At 40.7% G+C, this 19,128-nt stretch overlaps 1 protein-coding gene across 2 annotated transcripts in view; it reads left to right on the top strand.

Annotated features, from left to right (window-relative positions):
* RASSF3 (Ras association domain family member 3) overlaps positions 1-15,646 on the top strand; it is a 76,012-nt gene extending 60,366 nt beyond the window's left edge. For both annotated transcript variants that reach the window (XM_058022576.1, XM_058022575.1), the window contains exons 2-5: positions 9,335-9,442; positions 10,983-11,250; positions 12,305-12,420; positions 12,789-15,646. In XM_058022576.1, coding sequence (XP_057878559.1) covers positions 9,335-9,442; positions 10,983-11,250; positions 12,305-12,420; positions 12,789-12,938 — 642 coding nt within the window. In that variant the 3' untranslated portion in view covers positions 12,939-15,646. The remainder of the gene's footprint in view (positions 1-9,334; positions 9,443-10,982; positions 11,251-12,304; positions 12,421-12,788) is intronic.
* Positions 15,647-19,128: the final 3,482 nt, after the last annotated feature.

Raw genomic sequence — 19,128 nt, 5'->3', positions numbered from 1 at the left:
GCTACTTTGGCTTAGAGGTTGGGTATATTACTGAACATACCAGTGATTGCTTACAAGCTGGAGCATTGTCTGAGTCTGCCAGTTATTGTTGCAAACTTTTGAGGCCTTGCAAAAGCAGACTTCATTTGAAAAATAGATAGTTTTACTTCCTTAATTCGTGGGGGTTTGAGATACATGTGCAGCAGAAGAGGGCATTTTCCCTTCAGAAAAGTTTCAAATGTGATATCAGCACCAGGATGATAAAGACAGTAACATAACTTTTTGAATTTGAAGAACTGTATGTTCTTCAAAGTACTACATCCTCCCCATAACCCTGGCATTTCTTTGAGAAGACTGTTCATCTTTCTGAACATTTTTTCACTGTAGTGTCTATGATAAGTGAAGACTGTCACGGTTGTTCTATATCCGGAGAGCCAATGTGTGATATTTCCTAGGTGAGAATTGTTAGTGTGTATTTTTGAGATTTGTGTTTTTTCTTTTAAGTGGAACAAATCCAAACAAAAATTATCTGGTTGGTGGGACTGTTGTCATCATGTGCAGGCTCACCATTTCTGTCTAACACCAGCCCTAAAGCTTGGCCTGGTTATGAAGTTCTTGTCTTTTCTTGGTACAGACAGGTTTTAAAAGTAATTTGGTGACACAATCTTAGATCTACCCTACCAAGCCCAGGAGGGGAATGTTGCTCTAAAGATAAAATGGTGTTTGACAGACTTGGCAAAAGCTGGCACATCACCCAGCTTCTGCTGAGGCAAGGCCCACGCTGGGCTTGCTTCAGCCTGGGAAGTGCGGGCAGCAAGCACAGGAGGAACACTCTGCCTTGGCCTGGCACGGGGCTCGCTTGCTTCCCCAGCAATGCCTGCTTGGTTTCCAATGTCAGCTTTAAAGTAAAATGTACAGAGCTGCATTTGTAGACCTGAGAGGTTGTCATTGTAAACACCCTCTTCCCACCTTCTGTTGTATGGAATGTGTTGGACTCTTGCATTGTAGGGTCATATGCAAATACTGTGGTTTAATAACCCTAATGTTACTTAGTTGTTTGATCTCTACTTGTATTAGTACCCTGGGCTTCAGACCATACTTAACTTTCAAGATACACTAAGTAGTTTTCAGTACAATATCCTGTATAAGCTTGTTTCCTAATAGTCTTTTAAAAGCTTGATTTTGTTGTACAGGTCACAGAGGCTGGTAATCCATTTTAGTTCATTAAACACCTTATGTTCTTAAATAGCCAGCAGTTAAAACTCCCACTTTCTGAAGAGGAGACCTGAAGGAAATTATTTATTGTCTGTGATGCTTCTTAGATCTAGTTTTACTGAAATTTGCAAAACTGGAACAGCTGTTAAATGTTATTTAAATCATGTAACATATTTCTTTAAAAACATGACATAGTCTGGAGAGGGGAAAATGTACAAATCTGTGTAAAATCTGTTGTGTCTTTAGGGACAAAATGTAATGCTAAGCCTGAGTTGCTGTTATTTGTACAGTTGGTTTTCACTTTAAACAGATGACTGCTTTTTTGAAACTGGGTTGCATGCCAGTAGTTAAAGTACAACCATGTAGGGTACAACAGGGTTTGTAACTAGGGGTTTTCAGAGGTGATGTCATGATGAACTTAAATGAAACTTTAGCAACAATGTTAATGTCACCAACAAATATATTCAGTTTCCTAGCCTTACTCTCACAATATCTGAATATGAACTGTGTTTATATTGCTTCTGTTTGAAGGAAAATAATTTGCTAAAAGGAATAAAGGGAAGTTACAGCTTTTGTTTTGTTTCTCTTCTACTTAAAAATACTCACCATGTAAACATTTGAGTGTTTACATCAGAGGGGGCAGATGGAGCCATAATGTTTGTCATTGTTTGCTTTGCTTTGTCATTCATTGCTTTCATTTGCATGCCAAACCACATGGTGATACTTGGTAAAAACTGAAATAATCAGAAAGTAACAAGTATTTATTAATTCTAATGCTTGTACCTTGTAAAATGATGATAAAATTATAAACTGTGGTGTTGCATGGGGATTTCTGTAACCTCTATGGAAGGGAGACCACATTGCATCATGGATAAAAGTAAAGATATTTCATACCTGTAGCATACAGATTTATAAACAAAGAGCATTTAAGCTTTGGTGCACCTGTGTCACAAGTTCTGATACAGGTCTGGTCCCCACATCCCATTTTTGTGGTTAATTTCCCTGCTGTAAAATGATTGCGAGGATGGAGCAACTGCCTTAGGAAGACTAAGGAGTTCAAGGCTCCTCATTTTGGAGAGGAAAAAAAGGGGTGTGTGTGATGTGGTTTACAAAATCACAAAGGTGATAGAAAAGCTGAAGGTGAAACTTGAGTATATGAGGTTTTGCCATATTAGGATTAAAGAGCATTCAATGTTTTTGACAGAAGTTATCTCCTATCTTAATAGAAGATCAGCTTAAAGCAGATGGCAGTACCTCTTCTCACTGCAGTCATGAATCTGTGGAACTTGCTGCCACAGGAGGGGCAGAGACAGGCAGTGTTGGCAGGTTCAGAAAGGGTTTCTGTGCCTGCATAGGCACCAAGGCCATAAATGGACACCGAACAGACTCGGAAGGGAGGTGCCCTCTGAATTCCTGCTTCCACACTTGTGGATGCCAGCAGAGAGGCTGCAGAAAAGGCTCACGTGCTTGCTGGAAATAGCCTTTGTTTTTGCTGTGCTGAAGGCAGGCTGTCAGGCTGGATGCCCTGTGCACCTGACCTGGGAGGGTGCCACTTCTCCTGCTCTGTCAGGGGGACATGTTGTGGGCTGTTCTTGAACTCTCTCTTAGTATCAGGATAATGGTTCAAACTCATGTCAGCCAAACCTCCTTAGAAAAACAAAATCTCTTCCTGAAAAAGAAACTGCTTCCTTGCCCTGTGTGCCACTGTGGGAGTTGGAGCTCCCTGACTGCAAAAAGTAAAAGGCATTACAGGAAGATACAGAGATTATTCTGCCCACATCCATTCTGTCAGAAAAATTCCTCTTTCCCTGACCCAGAGAGCAACCTCATCTTGTTCAGGAGGATGCAAACATTTCAAGATTCAGCTCTGTGATAAGGTCAGTGCTTGGAGATACTTGGATGCTAACATTTCTTCTTAGCCACCCTGCCCCCAATTGGTCTTCACAGCTTTTTGGCCACTGGTCTGTGACTGGCTGTGACCAGTGCCCTGCTTGGTGAGTCTCAGGGTTTCACATGAAGGAGGAGCACATATCTGGAGTTCAGGCTTGCCCCAGGATAGAAGCAGGAATTACTGTCACTGGGAAAGCTGCTGTGCTCTCCTGAGATGAGGATGAGGGAGAAGTAAAATGCTTGTTTCAGAATAGTTGAATTGCAAGGTTTCAGTTTCTTTCTTTCCCGTAGGAGTGCTGCCAGGCTGTAGGAAAGAGTGCTCTTTCTTGTAGGAGTAACAGCTGAGATCAGAATTCCATTAATTTTGTTTCCTGTATGCTCTGCTGGGCTTTTTTTGTAGTACAATAGCATTGTTACTTAAATCCTTTCTTTAAAGCAGATGTGATGTAAGTAGGATTGCACTAGCTGTAATTTTTATGACTAAACAAGACTTTTTTTTTTAACATAGTTTAGGCTGAATTTCTCATTTTCAAAACTTCGGTGTTTTATTTCAAAAAATATTTCTGGCCACAATTTACAGCAAGATCATGACATCTTCATTCATCTGACTGCATCATGACATCTTCATTCATCTGACTGAATCGTGGTCACAGTATGTGTGGGATTAATGTGAAACATGAGAGCTGAGCGAGGGACTGATGTGTCTTAGAAGATTGCTTGAGTTCCCACAGGTCTTTGGTTCTTCAGATTTCTCATAAAAATGCTTTATGGATGTTCCTGGGATAGGTTTAACCTTTTGTCTGTTATATTTTCCTCTGTCTTTCAAGCTGAAATAGTAAGAAGAGCTTGGTTCTCATTCCTCAAGAGATGCTAAATTCTCAAAGTTTTGTGAAAATAGCAGGTTGGATGGAAGAGAGAGACCTTGTATCTCTCCATACACAGGAGGCTGCAGTAGCAGTTTGGGGAGCCAGGCATTTGACTCAAGGCAGGGATCCTGAGGCTGCAGGCTTCATGGTTTTGGAGTATCCTTTCTTTGTGAAACTGTTTCTCAGCCTCATCCCATAGCAGCCTGTAGCTGTTGAGTTTATTAGTGCTTTATTACTGCATGCAGGACCAGGGCTTGGCAGCAGCCGTGAGACTTAGCCTTCCATAAAGCCACTTGATGTGATTCTTCTTTTTTGGGACCACAAGTTGATTTGCAGTTCACTTGAATTGTAATTTGTGCAGTTTTAGTTGTGTTTCTTGAGGATTCATGCTGAGCTAGTCTCATCTAGGGCTTTGCACTCAGCATAAATGTTACAAAGAGAGTGCTGCTTCTCTAAACATCTGTGCTACAATAAATGAGATGAGCATGGGGGGTGCTGTGATAAAGAAAAAACATTTTCTGCTCTTTTTCTTGTGAGGAAGCTCAACTGTGAAGAGGCATTGCATCATGAGCTCTGATGAAAGACCAGCTATTCCCCTTGGGAAAATGAAAGCACTTGCCTCATTTCCCTCTTACTGGCAGCTGTTGCTTAGGGATTCTGTTTGGGAATGAAATGCTGCTTTGGTTGACTTGAGAAGTGGCTTTAATACAAATGGCTGCCATTGGTGTGCACTGTAATGTTGTGAAGGACAGAAAAAATTTCTTAAAAATTAATAGCTCAGACTAGAAAATTAGTGGTTTAAACACAAATATACAATTTGCATGAGTTCTGATGTATTCCACTGTGTCCTTGAGACCAGTTTTTGTTTTTCCCATCTGTGCTGGTCTGAGGAAGTGGCAAGATCACGTTAGCATCAGGGAGTGGAAGGAGACCAGGAGCTCTGATGAGGAAAATGTTTAATTGGGCTGGGAGGAGAAATGGGTGTTGATGTGGCAGACATTGGCTTGGTTAAATGATGGAAGAGAACCTAGCTCAGGTTCTATTCTATATATTTTATTTAATTTTTACAAAAAATAGCATGGAATTGTTTGTGCATGGTTTTATAGAGAAAGTTCCTTTTTTGAGCAGTAGCACCCAGAAGTGATATTGTTAAGCCTGGCAACATCTAGGTCTTGGCTGATGGAAGAAGACACAGTGTGAACTGCTCTGCTGGTTGTGCTCATACTTCACTCTGCTGCTGTGACATACACAAGGATCTGTGGTTAGGAAGCTCATCACCAGGCCTGACTTTTGAAGAAAGGCAGTTGCCCAATTCCCTGCACTGTTGTGGGGTGTGTGCTGGGTGTCTTGTAGGGAGCCAGAGATGAATCAGCCTGGAGATGAATCATGCTCCCCTTGTGCCTGAGCAGTGCACTGGCTCTGAGAAGCTGTGCCCTGTCTCACCTCCAAAATGCTCTTGCTCCTTTGTTTAAAGCAGCTGCCTTTGGAGCAATTGCTTTCCCTGTGCAGGTGTGGCACCAACAATTTGGTAGCCATTTCAAGAGCAGGATGTCAGAAGCACATTGTAAAGCATGGTAGAGATGAATGAAGTTCATTGGATGACTCAAGGTCTTCACAGGTAATAAATTTACCTGCTGAGATAACCAGGTGGAATTTGATCTGTTAGACAGGAGCAGAGTTAGCAGGGGACAGCTTTTCTTTTAGTGGGTCCTGTTATGAAGCACCTGCTATTTCCTGTGGGAAATGAGTTTGTCAAGTCTTCCTCAACCCACCTAAGGATGCTCGTCAAAGAAGACTTACTTATTTTAACTTCTAATGTGGCTAGCAAAGCTGTATGGCAAAATTTAGGTAGCATTGTATGCTGAGAGCAGTTCAGCCCCAGGAAAGTTGGGGGGAAAAGCCAGGGGAAAAAACCCTGTATAACAGCTTGTTAGGTTCTCTTTGCATGTTGGCTAGGTATAATTAGGAAAATTAAAAGACACAGGTGCCTGAAATCTGTGTATTCTGCTTAATGACATTCAGTGAGAGCAGCTGACCCAGTGAATCATGGTGGGCTGAGGTTTTCTTGTTCATAATAAACCCAGTGAGTTGCTCCTTTGTTGGTTTTCTGTTGGCAGCAGTCATGTGGGGTTTAGTGTCTCTGCAGTTTGTGTGACAGCAATGTGATTCTCTCTAAGTCCTGGTGTGTAGCTAGTGAGGAGGTTTTGTTTGCTTGGTTGAAGTTGTACCCTGATGAATGAGTAGTTGGAGTGTTCTGAGCTTTTTGTTTGGGTGCAGGCTGGTATCACCAGATTAATTCATGAAGATCTTGGTCTTAGGTTTCCAGTGGCATCAAGTTACTGCCTCTCCTGGGACACATCTTCACTTTTCACTGCCTCTCGTCTTGATAGTGAAAGATGGAGGAGAAGGGTGAAAATGACTGTAAACAGCATTTCTGCCTATGATGTATTTTATTTTTATTGAATGATTTTGGGTCCCTTTGTCTGATTTAATCCCAGTAGTCCTCTTTGTATTCAGTTCAGAGATTTGCTATGAACTACATGCTGTTGAAGTTAATTAAGGTCCAGGCTTTGGTTGTTTAGGAAGTGAGTTAGAGGTACGTTTGTTGGCAGAGTGCTCACTACAAAAGGAGGTAATCCCCGCTTTTGCGTAAACACACAGATGTGTTTTTGTGGGCTTAATTAAGCTTTGCCAAAATTGTCTGGCCTCTAGTGCAAGAAGGGAGAAATTCCTGTGGTATGTTCAAGTGTGGAATCATGTTTAACTCATTTGATGGATGACAGCTGCCCCAGTGATGCCTTGTGCCCTCAGCTCTGTAGTGGATCTGCCCCTGGGAAGGCTGACTACGAGAGCATCGCCAGGGCAGGTCTGTGGGAAATCAGCTGCCTTGGGTGCTGGCCTTGGACTTTGCTTGTCATGCCTGCTTCCATGGCAGTCCCCAGGATCAGAGTGATCTCGTGGGCTGGTGTCTTTTCTAACCAGATCAAACTTCTGTCATTTTGGGAGAGCAGTATGAAAACTCTCCTATGTGAAAATAGGAGAAAGTTTCTTGCTGTCTACTCATACCCACCAATTCACCAAGGTTTTTTTTCCTTGTCCTTTTTTTTCTTCTTAATAATGCATGCAGATAATTTCCTAGATGTCAGCCTTGTGAACTTTACCCTGTGCCATTGCCATTAAAGGCAATAGGTTCTTTTTGTCATCTACAGTTATTAAAGGTCTTTGTTGTGGAATTAAACTTTCAGGTGCACAGAAGTTAATGTGAAGTGGTTGTTTATTTGTTGATTTTTTTTTTAAACAAAGGTTGATATTTCAACATAGGAAAGGTGAGTTTTTTCCCTCTCTCCTAGTTATTGATTTTTGCTTAATAATAGCGGATGTTGTGGATAACTTTAGTATTTAAGGTGACAGTTCCAACAGGGTAGGTACCTGCTTGAACAATCAGAAATGAATTAATAATAAGCATTAAAGCAGAGGTGTCTGGTATTGGAATTTCAGTGTCCATATTGTTAGTAGATTGGAGAGGTATGAATGCTTGTCTCTGAGGTGACTCTTGGCTGGTATCCATGTGAAGGAGTTTGTCTGCACTTACACTGACAGGGAATGTTGCAAGTTAAAGCTTGGGTTCTTGAAATGTGTCACATAGATGTCAGAGGCTTGCAGACTGTTTCCTGTCCCTTCAGTATCCATTTATTTTCCTTTGTGCCTCTTCTGTTTGCCCCAGATTGAACACTATAAAGCTGAAAGAGCCTTTGGGGAGATGAAGTGGGCAGTTTAAACTGACCTGTCTTTCTTTATAGTTTGGGGCAGATGGAAAACAGAAGGGCAAGAAGGCTTCATTTCTCTTGAGAGAATAGAGACTCGAATTCTGAAAACGTTCAGTAATTGGGTATTTGTAGTTTAGTAGGTGGGGTCTGGCAGCTGTACAAAATGCTACACAATCTTAAATTGTGCTTAAGGAACTAATGGCAGAGTTGTCTTTCACTGGTGTTCCTTTTTTGCCTCAGTTTCCTGATCTTGAAATAAAGGTATGTTCTCAGTGTTATGCAGGAAATCAGTATCTCAGCCCAGATCAGAATTCAAGGTTTCTGGCTTCAAGTTCTCCATTCAGACCACACCTTTCTTTTTATAGCCATGGGAAAAAAGTCTGCTCCAGCATGTCATTTAGTGAAATGCCATATAGAAAAAGCAAAACTAAGCCTAAAAGAGCTAAAAATAGTTGATTTTAAATTAGGAGACAGAAAAAGTTCAGGAGATTCTTTCTGGCAAGTGGAACCTTACAATGCCACAGCAGATGTGCTCATCTTTGGGATAATGTCTGGCAAACTGAAGTGCCTGCAAAGATGTGTGCTGAGTAGTGTCCAATAGAGTGGGGTTCTGAACAGGCCACTGAAGTCAGGGAAGCCCTTCCTCAGGATACATTACACTGGAATGTGTGTGGGAGGACAGGTGGAACTGGGACTTGGTTTGTCTGTAGAGTGAATGTGCTCAGGTGTTCTCTGAAAGCATCGAGGCTCTTCAAAGCTTCTCCCTTTTCTAATTGAAGCTTTAAATCATCAAAGCTGAGAGCTGAAACCCTTTCATACTATATATGGCATTTGTGCTAGTGGTAGAAACTGGAGTGTATTTATAACACTGGTTTGCTGCTGCGGGAATACAGATTGGGAACAAATGTTTGTTTGGAAAAAATCCAATTCCAGGGTCTTCTTTTACTGCCACACGTGAAATCCACAGCAACCTTGTAAAAGCAACAGTTGAAAAATCTTAATAGGGCCTCCCCCATGGAAAAAAAAACACATGCAATTGGTGTAACATTATGTATCTGGAGAGTTACTTCTGATGGTTTGTGCAGTAGGCAGTGACCCTGTATGTAACATCCTGTCTGTCACACTGCAATGCTGGGATGCTGTCGTGTTGTTGGCACACGCTGGGATTGTTGGGGTTTCTTGCTAGGACGTGCTGCTCTTTTCAGATGTGCTCCTGCTTTGTTCAGAAATACCTATTTGTGCCCCAGGTAATAGTTAATGAAAATTTTAAGTGTTCTTTACAGGATGGCATAGCATTGACATGAGAAGATCAAGCCATAAGCTGGGTTGAGCTCTCTTGCATACTGCTGCAAAACATTTGAAGGAAAACAGTTGGCAACAAAAGGGCTCAGGTGTCTTTGGGGGTGTTGAATAAACTATCTCCCTGCCATCTCCCTTCAGTCCCAGTGTTCTGTTTGATTTGCTTCATGTGTTAATCCTTGCTGTTGCTGCACAGCTATTACTGTCATGTTGAGCCTCTGTGGAATAATTACCATTTGGACTAACAATGTTTGTATCCAGAATCGTAAAATAATTTATTTTATACTGTGTTTTAAAACTACTGTCTTGTTTTTGAAGGATGTTCAGAAGGAGAGAGAACCTCATGTTTATCTCAGCAAAGAAGAAGTTAAGGAGAAGATACAAAGCTATAATTCATCTGTCACTGATAAATTAAAGATGACCTTGGTAAGTTTTGCATACAATTCCTGTAATTTTTAATGTTGAGTTGTAGCTTTGTAGTGCATTGTGAATTGTTTTATTCTCAGCGTCTTACATATGAAACTCTCTCTGTTTAGATGGTTTTCTAAGAGACTTTTCCTTAGACTGACAAATTAAAATCTCATGTCTGAAATGCTTTTTATCCCTGTAGCTCTTTTACATGGATCAAAACAAAGTGTTGTAAAAACAAACTGATGTACCTGTGTTTAAGGTAAACCGTCAGCTGACACTATTACCAATCTGAATCTTACCAATTCTGAAAATGCTCAGATGGTAAAAATGAAGGTATATTTTTCTTGGTTTTGCAGATAAATTTTTGTCAGATTTCTTTGATAAGGATGCTCAAGCAGTGGTAGAAGTTAAAACATGCAATATTTATTATAGGATACTTAACTTTCAGAGTAGTCATACAGTTTTCAGCATGAAGAGACTTTCTTCCCCCAAAAACATAGAAATTACAGACTGGAATACATAAGACTTCTCATTTCAAAGGATTGTGAACCAGGTGTAATATTCAGTTGGGTCTACTCAAGTCCATACTAACAAAATTCACATCTATCTGCTTAGCAATCTGTTTTAAAGTTGTTAGGCTGTCCAGATTTTCTAATACATGACATATTCCTGTGGGTGTATATGGAAATTGTGAAATTCCATTATATCCTGAACCATATAAGTATGACTGTGTACTAAAAAGATCTTTGTTATGTGTTTGCATGTGGATCGGGACTTATTATGCCCAAAACTAGATTGTCAAAATTTTTCTAGCTCAGTAAGGTTTGATTGGCTTTGCTGTTTTGTCTTTCAAGAGCAACTGAAATAAACATTTTCAGATGTTACTTGGATTGTCATTTATTCTGGGTTTTTCATTCATTTGCCTGGGTTTTTTGTTGTTTATTGGGGGTTTTTTGGTTTTGTTTGTTTGAGGTTTTGGGATTTTTGTTTGATTGTTTGAGTTTTGGGGGTTTTGTTTGGTTTTTTATTTTCTTGTGAGTTTTTTGGGGTTTGTTTTTTTTTCTGTTGGTTAGGGCTTTTTTCAACATGATTTGACTATTTAAATGCCTCAGACTAAGTTGACAAAGACACCTAAAATGTGGGAGGTAATTTCTGTATTTCTGCACAAAATCTGTTGCTAAAGATGGTATTAGTAATCTTTTTCACTTCATAGTCCTCTCCTGAAGTGAAAACTTATCTCTGGTATGTTGTACCTTTTGCTTGATGAATCCTAATATACTTAGAACTCAACAGTAATACAAAAAAACTCAACAATAATTACAACCGTTATTATTAAGAAAAAATTAATACTCAGTAGTTATTAATAAGAAAAATTTCTATTCAGAAAGAATAACTGTCTGAATTTTGAAAGCAATGCCTTTCCTGTGAGATGTCGTGTGTTGCAGTGGTATTTAAACAGTGCTCACTGTGAGCATGTTCACGTGCCTGCTGCACTGCTGTGTCCCAGGGGTCACTGCTGATGATTTTAACAGTCCAGGCCTTTCCTTGGTTGCAGAACGCCAATGGGATCTACACTGGCTTCATCAAGGTGCAGATGGAGCTGTGCAGACCCATCACTGTGCAGTCCTCCCAGAGCCAGGGCAGGTGTGCTCCCAGCAGCCAGGAAACTGCTTTCTACCTGCCAGAGGGCTGTGTGAACACCCTCCACATCAGCAGCACCAACACTGTGCGCGAAGTGATCGAGGCCTTGCTCAAGAAGTTCTTTGTGGCTGACAACCCTGCCAAGTTTGCACTTTATAAACGCTGTCACAAGGAAGATCAAGGTACAAACTGAGCCTGAGGCATTTTGGTAATGGAAGGGTTTGGGGAGGGAGTTGTGCTATAGTAATACTTGAAATTAGCAAGGTGGAAGAAGTCAGATAAATGGGGTAATAGTCTTCCTACCTTGTCTTTTTTTCCATATATAAAGTAGCATGGCAAGATTGTAAAAGACTGGGGGTATTTCAAGATAATTCATCCAAGACAAAGTCACCTGCTAAAACATTACACACATCTCCTGTGCTTTGCAGTCCATTTTATTTTATTTCATGCCCTTGTCAGGTCCTAAATTTCAGCTGGCCTGATACACTGCAGAGCTGTGAGATGAAGTTACAGGCCAGGTTTTCAAACAGATAAGCCATGGTGTCTGTGATGCATGAGGTACTGGCACTGGCAGGCCACTCTTGAGGTGACAGCCATGGGCACATGTCTTGTGCTCACGTGTTAGTGCTCACGTGGCTGGCCCTGGGCACTGGCTGCTGTTAGGAGTTTGTTGTAAGTTGTGATGGGAACACCAGAAGATGGAAAAGGGGTTTTTTAGAGAAAGGTGCATTTTGCCAATGTTCTGTTCTTGCACTTAGAATCTGCCTTCCTTCCATGGACATTGAGAGCAGTTTCAGTAGTTCAGATGTTTCTGACTCTCAGATAAGCAGAGTTGTCTTTTAGACTTTGTGTGTGAAATTTTAAGTGGAAAACTTAAACCAGAGCAGTGATACACAGCTCTGATGTCATAAATGCTTAGAGCAACAGATCTATGTGTTGTGGTTTTTTCTTGTGGGTTATTTTTCCCCCCTGCCTTGCATGTACTGTGTTGACTGGAGGCCATTTCATTCCTGTGCAAATGCAGTGTTGCACTGTCACCATCAGTCACCTGCTCAGCTCCTCCCTAAAACTCACTGCTCAAAACCAGTATGTAGACTGATAGATAAACAGTGTGTAAATTTTAGCTACACATGCATCTTTCTGAAATTTTTGTAGCATTAGCTAGCGTTAGTAATTCCAAGTGTTGGAATCATTGTTGGTAAAGATGCTAATGACTGTGGTTTCCTTCTCCTGCAGTTTATACCTGCAAGCTGTCAGACAGAGAACATCCCCTCTACCTGCGCTTGGTGGCAGGCCCCAGAACAGAAATGCTCAGCTTTGTTCTGCGCGAGCACGAAACTGGAGAAGTCATGGTAGGTCACACCCTGCTGGGCCACTGTTTGTGTAACCTCGTGGGTGAGTGGGCTTCTGTTTGAGCTGTGCTGACCGGGCAGATCATTTTCTGGAAGCAGACTTTTTTCCCCTGTTAATTTCCTTTGTGCCTTTTGTAAACATTTCATTTGTGGTTAGATTGACCTGTTGTTACTTGCAGAAGAAAAAAACTAATTGAAAGAGTAAAATATTTTCAGATGCCCTAAGATTTATGAGGAAGGTGCCTGATACTGTTTCAGTTGGAAATTGTCTACAGTGTCTGAGGTTTTGTTTGGAAATACTGCATATATAAAAGATGTATGAATTTTCTGTTGATCTCATCCATTCTTTGCACTCCCTGTCTTTCCAGTGGGAAGCTTTTAGTATTCCTGAACTGCAGAACTTCTTGCGCATACTGGACAAAGAGGAAAGCGACCAACTGCAGCTCTTGAAGAACCGCTATGCAGCTTACAGGGGCAAGCTTGAAGAAGCCCTTCGGGGGGTGCTGAAGCCTGGCTAAAAGGGGCCAAAGGACACTCAGGAAAAGTGCTACCAAACGTCATAGAGCATGCCAAACCCAAGTACAAAGAGCAGCAGAGAGTCGTTCTCTTTATTCAGAAGACTGTTTTGTGATGCCAGGGTAGACTTAGTTCCATAAGCCAGGTCACTTAGCATCTTGCACCCACAAGTAAGGGATTCTGCATGTTTGTACATCAGTTTGCAACCCTCTGTGTGCCTAGAGAGTTTCCCAAGTTATCTTGGTGCAAGCTGTGAAACTGTAAGCAATTTCCTAGGATGCTATGAAATACCTTTTTTTTTTCTTCTTTGCTTAATGGTATCTTTACAAGTAAGGATGTGCAAATTGATGGGTTAAAAAAATATTATAAAGCCATTTGGATGTGAATTAGAGCACTATGTCAGAGATGAAATTGATTTGCACTACCTTTCTGTTTTTGAATAGTTACTGTAAAATTTGTGAGAGAACTGTTATAGGTGGAGAGCTTATGAGATCCCTGTGGTTTGTACTGTGAAATTGTGGAAAGCTTTTAAGTGGTCTTTGGGAAGAAAGTAAAGAGAAGGTTGAAAAGAAGGTGAGAGTTGGGGGAGAAGAACTCTAATAGCTGACAGGAGGTTTTAAATGAAAATAGTATTTACACAGAGGAAAGTTGAAATACTAATTCTACAAGGTTAAAGTTTCAGTATGTTTTAATATTGTGAATAAGTTTTATGGTTTTAACTGTGTAAATCCACACTGGAAAAGAAATAAAGAAATAGAAATAGTGGGAAGGAACGAGAAGCAAAAGCTAAGTAAGAATGGAAATGGAGCTGCACATAGAGGTCCCTTTTGGAGAAGCTGATTCCATAAAGGCATAGTCAGGGTTTGAAAAGTGTGGCAAACCTGAAAAGCTGCTTACTTGAATTCTGAAAAGTGGTCCATGTCTCAGATAACTCTGTGAGAAATACCTGTCTAGCGAGGGTGCTGACGTAAGCTACAACTACAGATGCATTTGATTTTTATTGTAAGTCAGGTCTTTCCTCTGGCCCAGTGATCCATTTTTAGGCTGGATAATCTTGAATTACCATATCTGAAAGACAGAAAGAGCTTCCTCTGCTTCTTTCTTTGTTAAAAGCTCAGTCAGGCAAAGAAAGTAGAATTTCTTATTCACATTTCCAGCCCAGCAGAACGTTAACATTTGTTGTCTGTTTTGGTGACTGAGCTTAGTAACTCTTGCTTTTAATAAATCAAAACTTTTTTTCCCTTATGGTTTTTAAACTCTTAATTGAAAAACTGATTACCAAATTCTGCGGACTGCTGATTTACTTGATTTAAAAGTAGGAAAAATGTAGCAAGAAAACTTTCTACTTTAGTGTAAATATAGTTGTTGTTCTTTCAGAGTTATTTATCTAAAAAAAAGCAAGTTCAAAAGAAACCAAAGAAGTGGGTGTGCAATAGAAGCATGGAAGCATGAGGCAGATTTGAGTGACTGATATTGTAGTCATTATCATGCCAGAGAGGAAATGAGTTATGTACTGGGGGGTGGGGGAGTGGAGGAGTGCTAAGGACTGAAGAGCAGCAGAAGTTGTGGTGGGGTTTTTTTCCCCTCTGTTCTTAATGTGTTCATTTTAAATTCCCAAGGAATTGTTAAAACTTTGGTGACATCTAATGGATACTGTGTGAAACTCCAAGATGCTTCTCTTCTTCCCCTTAATTTTATGTAATTGTGCCTTTGTTTCCTTTACTTAGTAAGATTCTTTTTAAAACTCTTCACAAGGTTTTTAGGTAAAAAGAATTTGCAAGCTTATGAGACAATCATAATGTTTTAAAGAGTTAAGAGAAATTAAGAGTAGGACTAACTATAAAATATATCTAAGGCATATCTTGTTTGTTTTTTAATTTCACATGTAACATTGTAGTGCATGTGTGAGTTAGTAACATTATCCTCAAGTGAGACACTTTATAATGGTTCAGGGAATGCTTTTGTGTTTTGTTACAATTTGTTTTTCTAGGAATGCAGCAGTGTGTTGGTGGGTATTCTGTTAACATCTTAATTTATGTTTCTGCCCATAGCTATGTAATCATTGCATAATCGCTGTCAATATTGAACCATTTGTTGCTCAGATTTAAACACTGTTTGAGTTTTAAAGTTGAGTATAGAAATATGTGAATTTTGATTTTACTTGAACTAAGCTATCAGTCTTTTTAAGTAGGCACATCTTCATTTACTTTAGCCAAAAACCTCAATCAGTGTTGTATGCACTATGAGTCTTGATTTGGGGTGAAGGGGAAGGGGGTGGGGGACCAAAATAAACTTTTATTTTAATTTTGTCTTAGTCCACAGTTAATTATTGTAAGATGTCATGTGTGGAGTTAATTTTCTTCTTTTTTGTTCTACACACTGGCAGTTACAGCAGCTTTAATTTAAAAGAAATGGTCATGCCTGGTCAGTTTTATCATTTTTTAATTTTAGCATCAAATTGAACTGTCAGAGCTTTTGTTGCAAAACTGTTTTCTTGTCATTATATGATGGTACCAGAATGACTAAATGATGAGGGAGGGGGAATGCAGGGAAACATTAAAATATATGTCTTTAAATACAAACATTTAAACTATTTATAATTTTAACAAGCTTAGTTTTATTTTTGTAGGGAAGTTTTTATTCCCCTTAAAGTTATTACTGAAATGGCAAAAAAGTGATGGTTCCATTATTAAAGGTGAAGTTGGCAATACTTGGTTACGTGACATGCGTTTGGTTTTTCCTTTCCCTGGCGATGTGTTGTGATCCTTTTGAGGCCGAGTGGATTTCTGTGAGTCCTGTGGGCAGACACAGCTGGCCTTTAGCCTGAAGTAAGGTTTGCCTGGGACAGAGGGAGGGAGCAGAGCTGGGGGCTGTGGGGCTCAGGGAGCTGACCCCTCCCTAGGGGGAGTGCAGTGGTGCTGGGTGGGACAGCCCGCGGGCGAGTTGTTTCCTTTCTGTTGATAAACACCTCGCAGAAACAGGGCCAATACACCAAAACTGGAGGTGATACCCCAGCCCTCTCCCCAGGAACTGCTTTTTACTCCTTTCTATCTTTAATGGCTTTTTAGTGGTTTTCTACAGTAACATCCATGTTTAATTTCCCAGTTACTTACTCTGTGTTTCATAGAAGTGGTTTATTCCTCCCTGATTTAATTGGTAGAAGGGAGCTGCTGAGCTGTTTGCTTTGGTCTCTGTGGCACTTCCCTGGGCACCCAGGCCCTGCAGCAGAGATGGCAGTGGCTCAGGCAGGGCCTTCAAGGCTGGTTTATGTGAGACCTCATCACGGTTTGGTGTGTGCAACAACCCCACTGCAGTTGTGTGTGCACTTGGCAAGGCCTGCAAATGGCAAGTGCTTCAGCACTCTGCCAGGGTGGGATGGATAAAAGCCCTAAAGATACTGGGGTCAGCAAAGCTGCTGACCACACTGGGCTCTGCCTGTGGCACAGTTAGCTACCACCAGCAATACAACTCAGCAGAAGAAACCTGGTGTGCTTTGGCTGGATCAGGGGCAGCACCATCCATCTGGAGACTGACGAGTTCAGTGTGGGGGCAGAGCAGGAGAGCAGCACCGTCTGTGGAAGCAGTTGGGTCACTCCTCTCCATGGCAGGGATCAGCAGGTTGTCAGTCTGCTCTGGATTCCTGCAGGCTGAAGTTTTAGCGCTGAAATTTTTGAACATTTGCAACAAACGCCACCAGACTCCATTCCCTTCCTCCCCTCTTCCTTTATGTGTGTGAGTATAGAGCAGTTTTCTTTCCTTCTCAGGTTCCCAGCATGGGGATTTCCAGCTGCAGTCCTTGCATATTTTGTCAACATTCACTTTTTACCATCTCCCATTGATCTGGAACTGTTCAGGTACGTTTTCCTTCTTCATTTTAAGGTTCAATAGCATGCTTGTGTTTGTTGGGAAAGAACTGTGCTTTCAAAACTTTCCCTACACTTTTCATCTTGCAGGAGCATATAAATTGCACTATTTAAGTTCATGTGCAGAAAAAACAGTTTCTCCTATAAAACTGCAAAATAGAAACACTTTTTTTAATAAATGAGTTTTGAGCAAAGCAATGCTGACTAGTGCAGTATTCATACATTCCCAGATGGAGATTTGTTAGTATACCTCAGACTAATGATAAGGAATAAAACTGTCAAGGATTATGGCAATTTTATGTTTGTATTTGTTTCAGAAAATAAATACTCATAAAAGTCTATATACTCTTAGCTTGGACCTGAAAGCTCCACAGAATCCTTAATTTCGTCTGAAGTACCAGTTTTAAATTGTTTTAAAAAAAAAAGTTAATGCCATGCTACTAGTATCTGGAATAAAGTCCTATTACTTCAACTAACTTTTTAGTCCAATGTTGTCTTGTTTCTTCCATGAACTTCATAATTATTTAGTGCCATTTTGAGACTTCACCTCTTGCCTTTGTTGGATCAAGTGAATAAAAAGCTGCAGGTGATCCTTACAGGACAACTGAAACGTTCAGAGTCTCTTACTCCTGATGATGAAGGCAAGTGGATGACTTCCAGATGGGTAAAGTTATGCATCTGCTACATCTGCTTGGTCAAGAAGTGAGGACTATGTTGAAAATTCAAGCCAGCTAAGAGGAGACACAGTCTGCTCTCCTGTTCAGAACACAGGTTTAGTGCTGTGACCTGAGGACTTACCTGGTCTGGGGGAATTATTTTCCTCAGGCTGTGTGAGTGGGTAGCAGAGATTGCTGCAGTAGCCAGTATGGAGAAGTAGGCAAGGCCCGGTTCAGAGCGGTTTGAGCCAAGCACTTCAGACACAGAGCCTGGCTGCTGGCACTCGTTCTGTGCTGTTTTTCAAGGAAATACTGCAAAGGCCAGGACATGTTTGTCTGCAAAGCACCTTCCTGTGCTATGTGCTAGCAAGGTGAGAGGTAATTCCAGAGTGTTCTTGTTTGCCTTTGTGCAAGCTGAAGTTAGAAGTGTTTTCAGTTGCAGCAGCGTAGGCCTGACAGGGACCCAGCCCAACACCCTGCACTGAGGCACCCAGTACTAGCAAATGGCTTCTCAAGCTGTTTCCTTCCTGCTTTCCTCAAAGGTGGTTTTTAAAAATTGTCTTTTTACTGCACTTTCTGTTCTCTACCTCTCCCTCTACAACTTTTGGAAAGGGCAGTGCTCACAACTGGAATTTTGAAGGTTTTTTAAAATCCAAGGATTATTCCTGCAATTGCCAAATCAAACATTTTATGATGCTGTGTAAAGCACTAACTTGGTGCTGTCTTTTCTTGTGTGCATTTTCCATATGAATAAGGATGTTACAGATAAGGTAGTTCTGTTTTGCCTTCACTTTACCATGAATACCAATGAGAGAAGTAGAGTGAAAAACTCCCTTCACTAACTGTAAACCTAAATATAGCATTGTGGCCTTGCACATAGCATGAGAGAAAATAGCATTACAAGTCTAAGATTCCTCTCTTTAAATACAGAATCTGGAATGTAATCAGAAATTTCAGCTGTTTCCTGCCTGTCTCAGGAGGAATTAGAATGGCAGTAGATTTTATGACACCGAAGTTCAGCCTCTTGGTTTTTTTCCCAGGCAAAGCTGTATTACAACACTGGCTCTGAAGCTCTCCCTTCAGTTAAACAGGTGCTTTCTGTATGCCAGTAATCCTGGACAGTTCTTTTAATCTAGACTTGTCAGATGATACTTCCAGAATCTGCCCTCTTTGCTCCTAACATTTTTCCATAGATGTGAGTGAGCAGATGTTAGACACTTCTGTATTTTTATCTGCTCTGGTTTGTCAAATGAGCACTCACAGTGAGAACTTGTGGGTTTCTAGTAATACTGGTGCAGAAGGGCAGCATAACTTGTACAGAGTATCTTCCAACACCCATTGCCAAGTGCCAGCACTCATTTTTGAATGTAAACTAGGCTGAGTGAAAATGCAGGTCACATGGAAAGAACACAACATCTACCTTGGTTCAATCTATGTAAATAAAAGATGTATCAGAGGAACATTTCCAGGAAGTTAACAGACTTAACACTACAAGTGTGTTTTGTTGAACAGTAGGTCTAGGATTGGTCATGTGCATTGTGCTGCTTCAGAGCCTGGAGCAGCCCAAAGGCAGGAAGACACTCTTTTTAAAGGTGGGACTTAATTGATGCTGGTGTTTTTTCTTTAATACTCTGCAGAGAAGCTTTTGAAGTTACTATACCATTTCAAAAGAC

Source organism: Melospiza georgiana, chromosome 4, assembly GCF_028018845.1.
Source record: "Melospiza georgiana isolate bMelGeo1 chromosome 4, bMelGeo1.pri, whole genome shotgun sequence".
Taxonomy (NCBI): domain Eukaryota; kingdom Metazoa; phylum Chordata; class Aves; order Passeriformes; family Passerellidae; genus Melospiza; species Melospiza georgiana.
The sequence above is the reverse complement of the archived record's forward strand: the minus strand, read 5'-3'. Positions and strand labels throughout refer to the sequence as shown.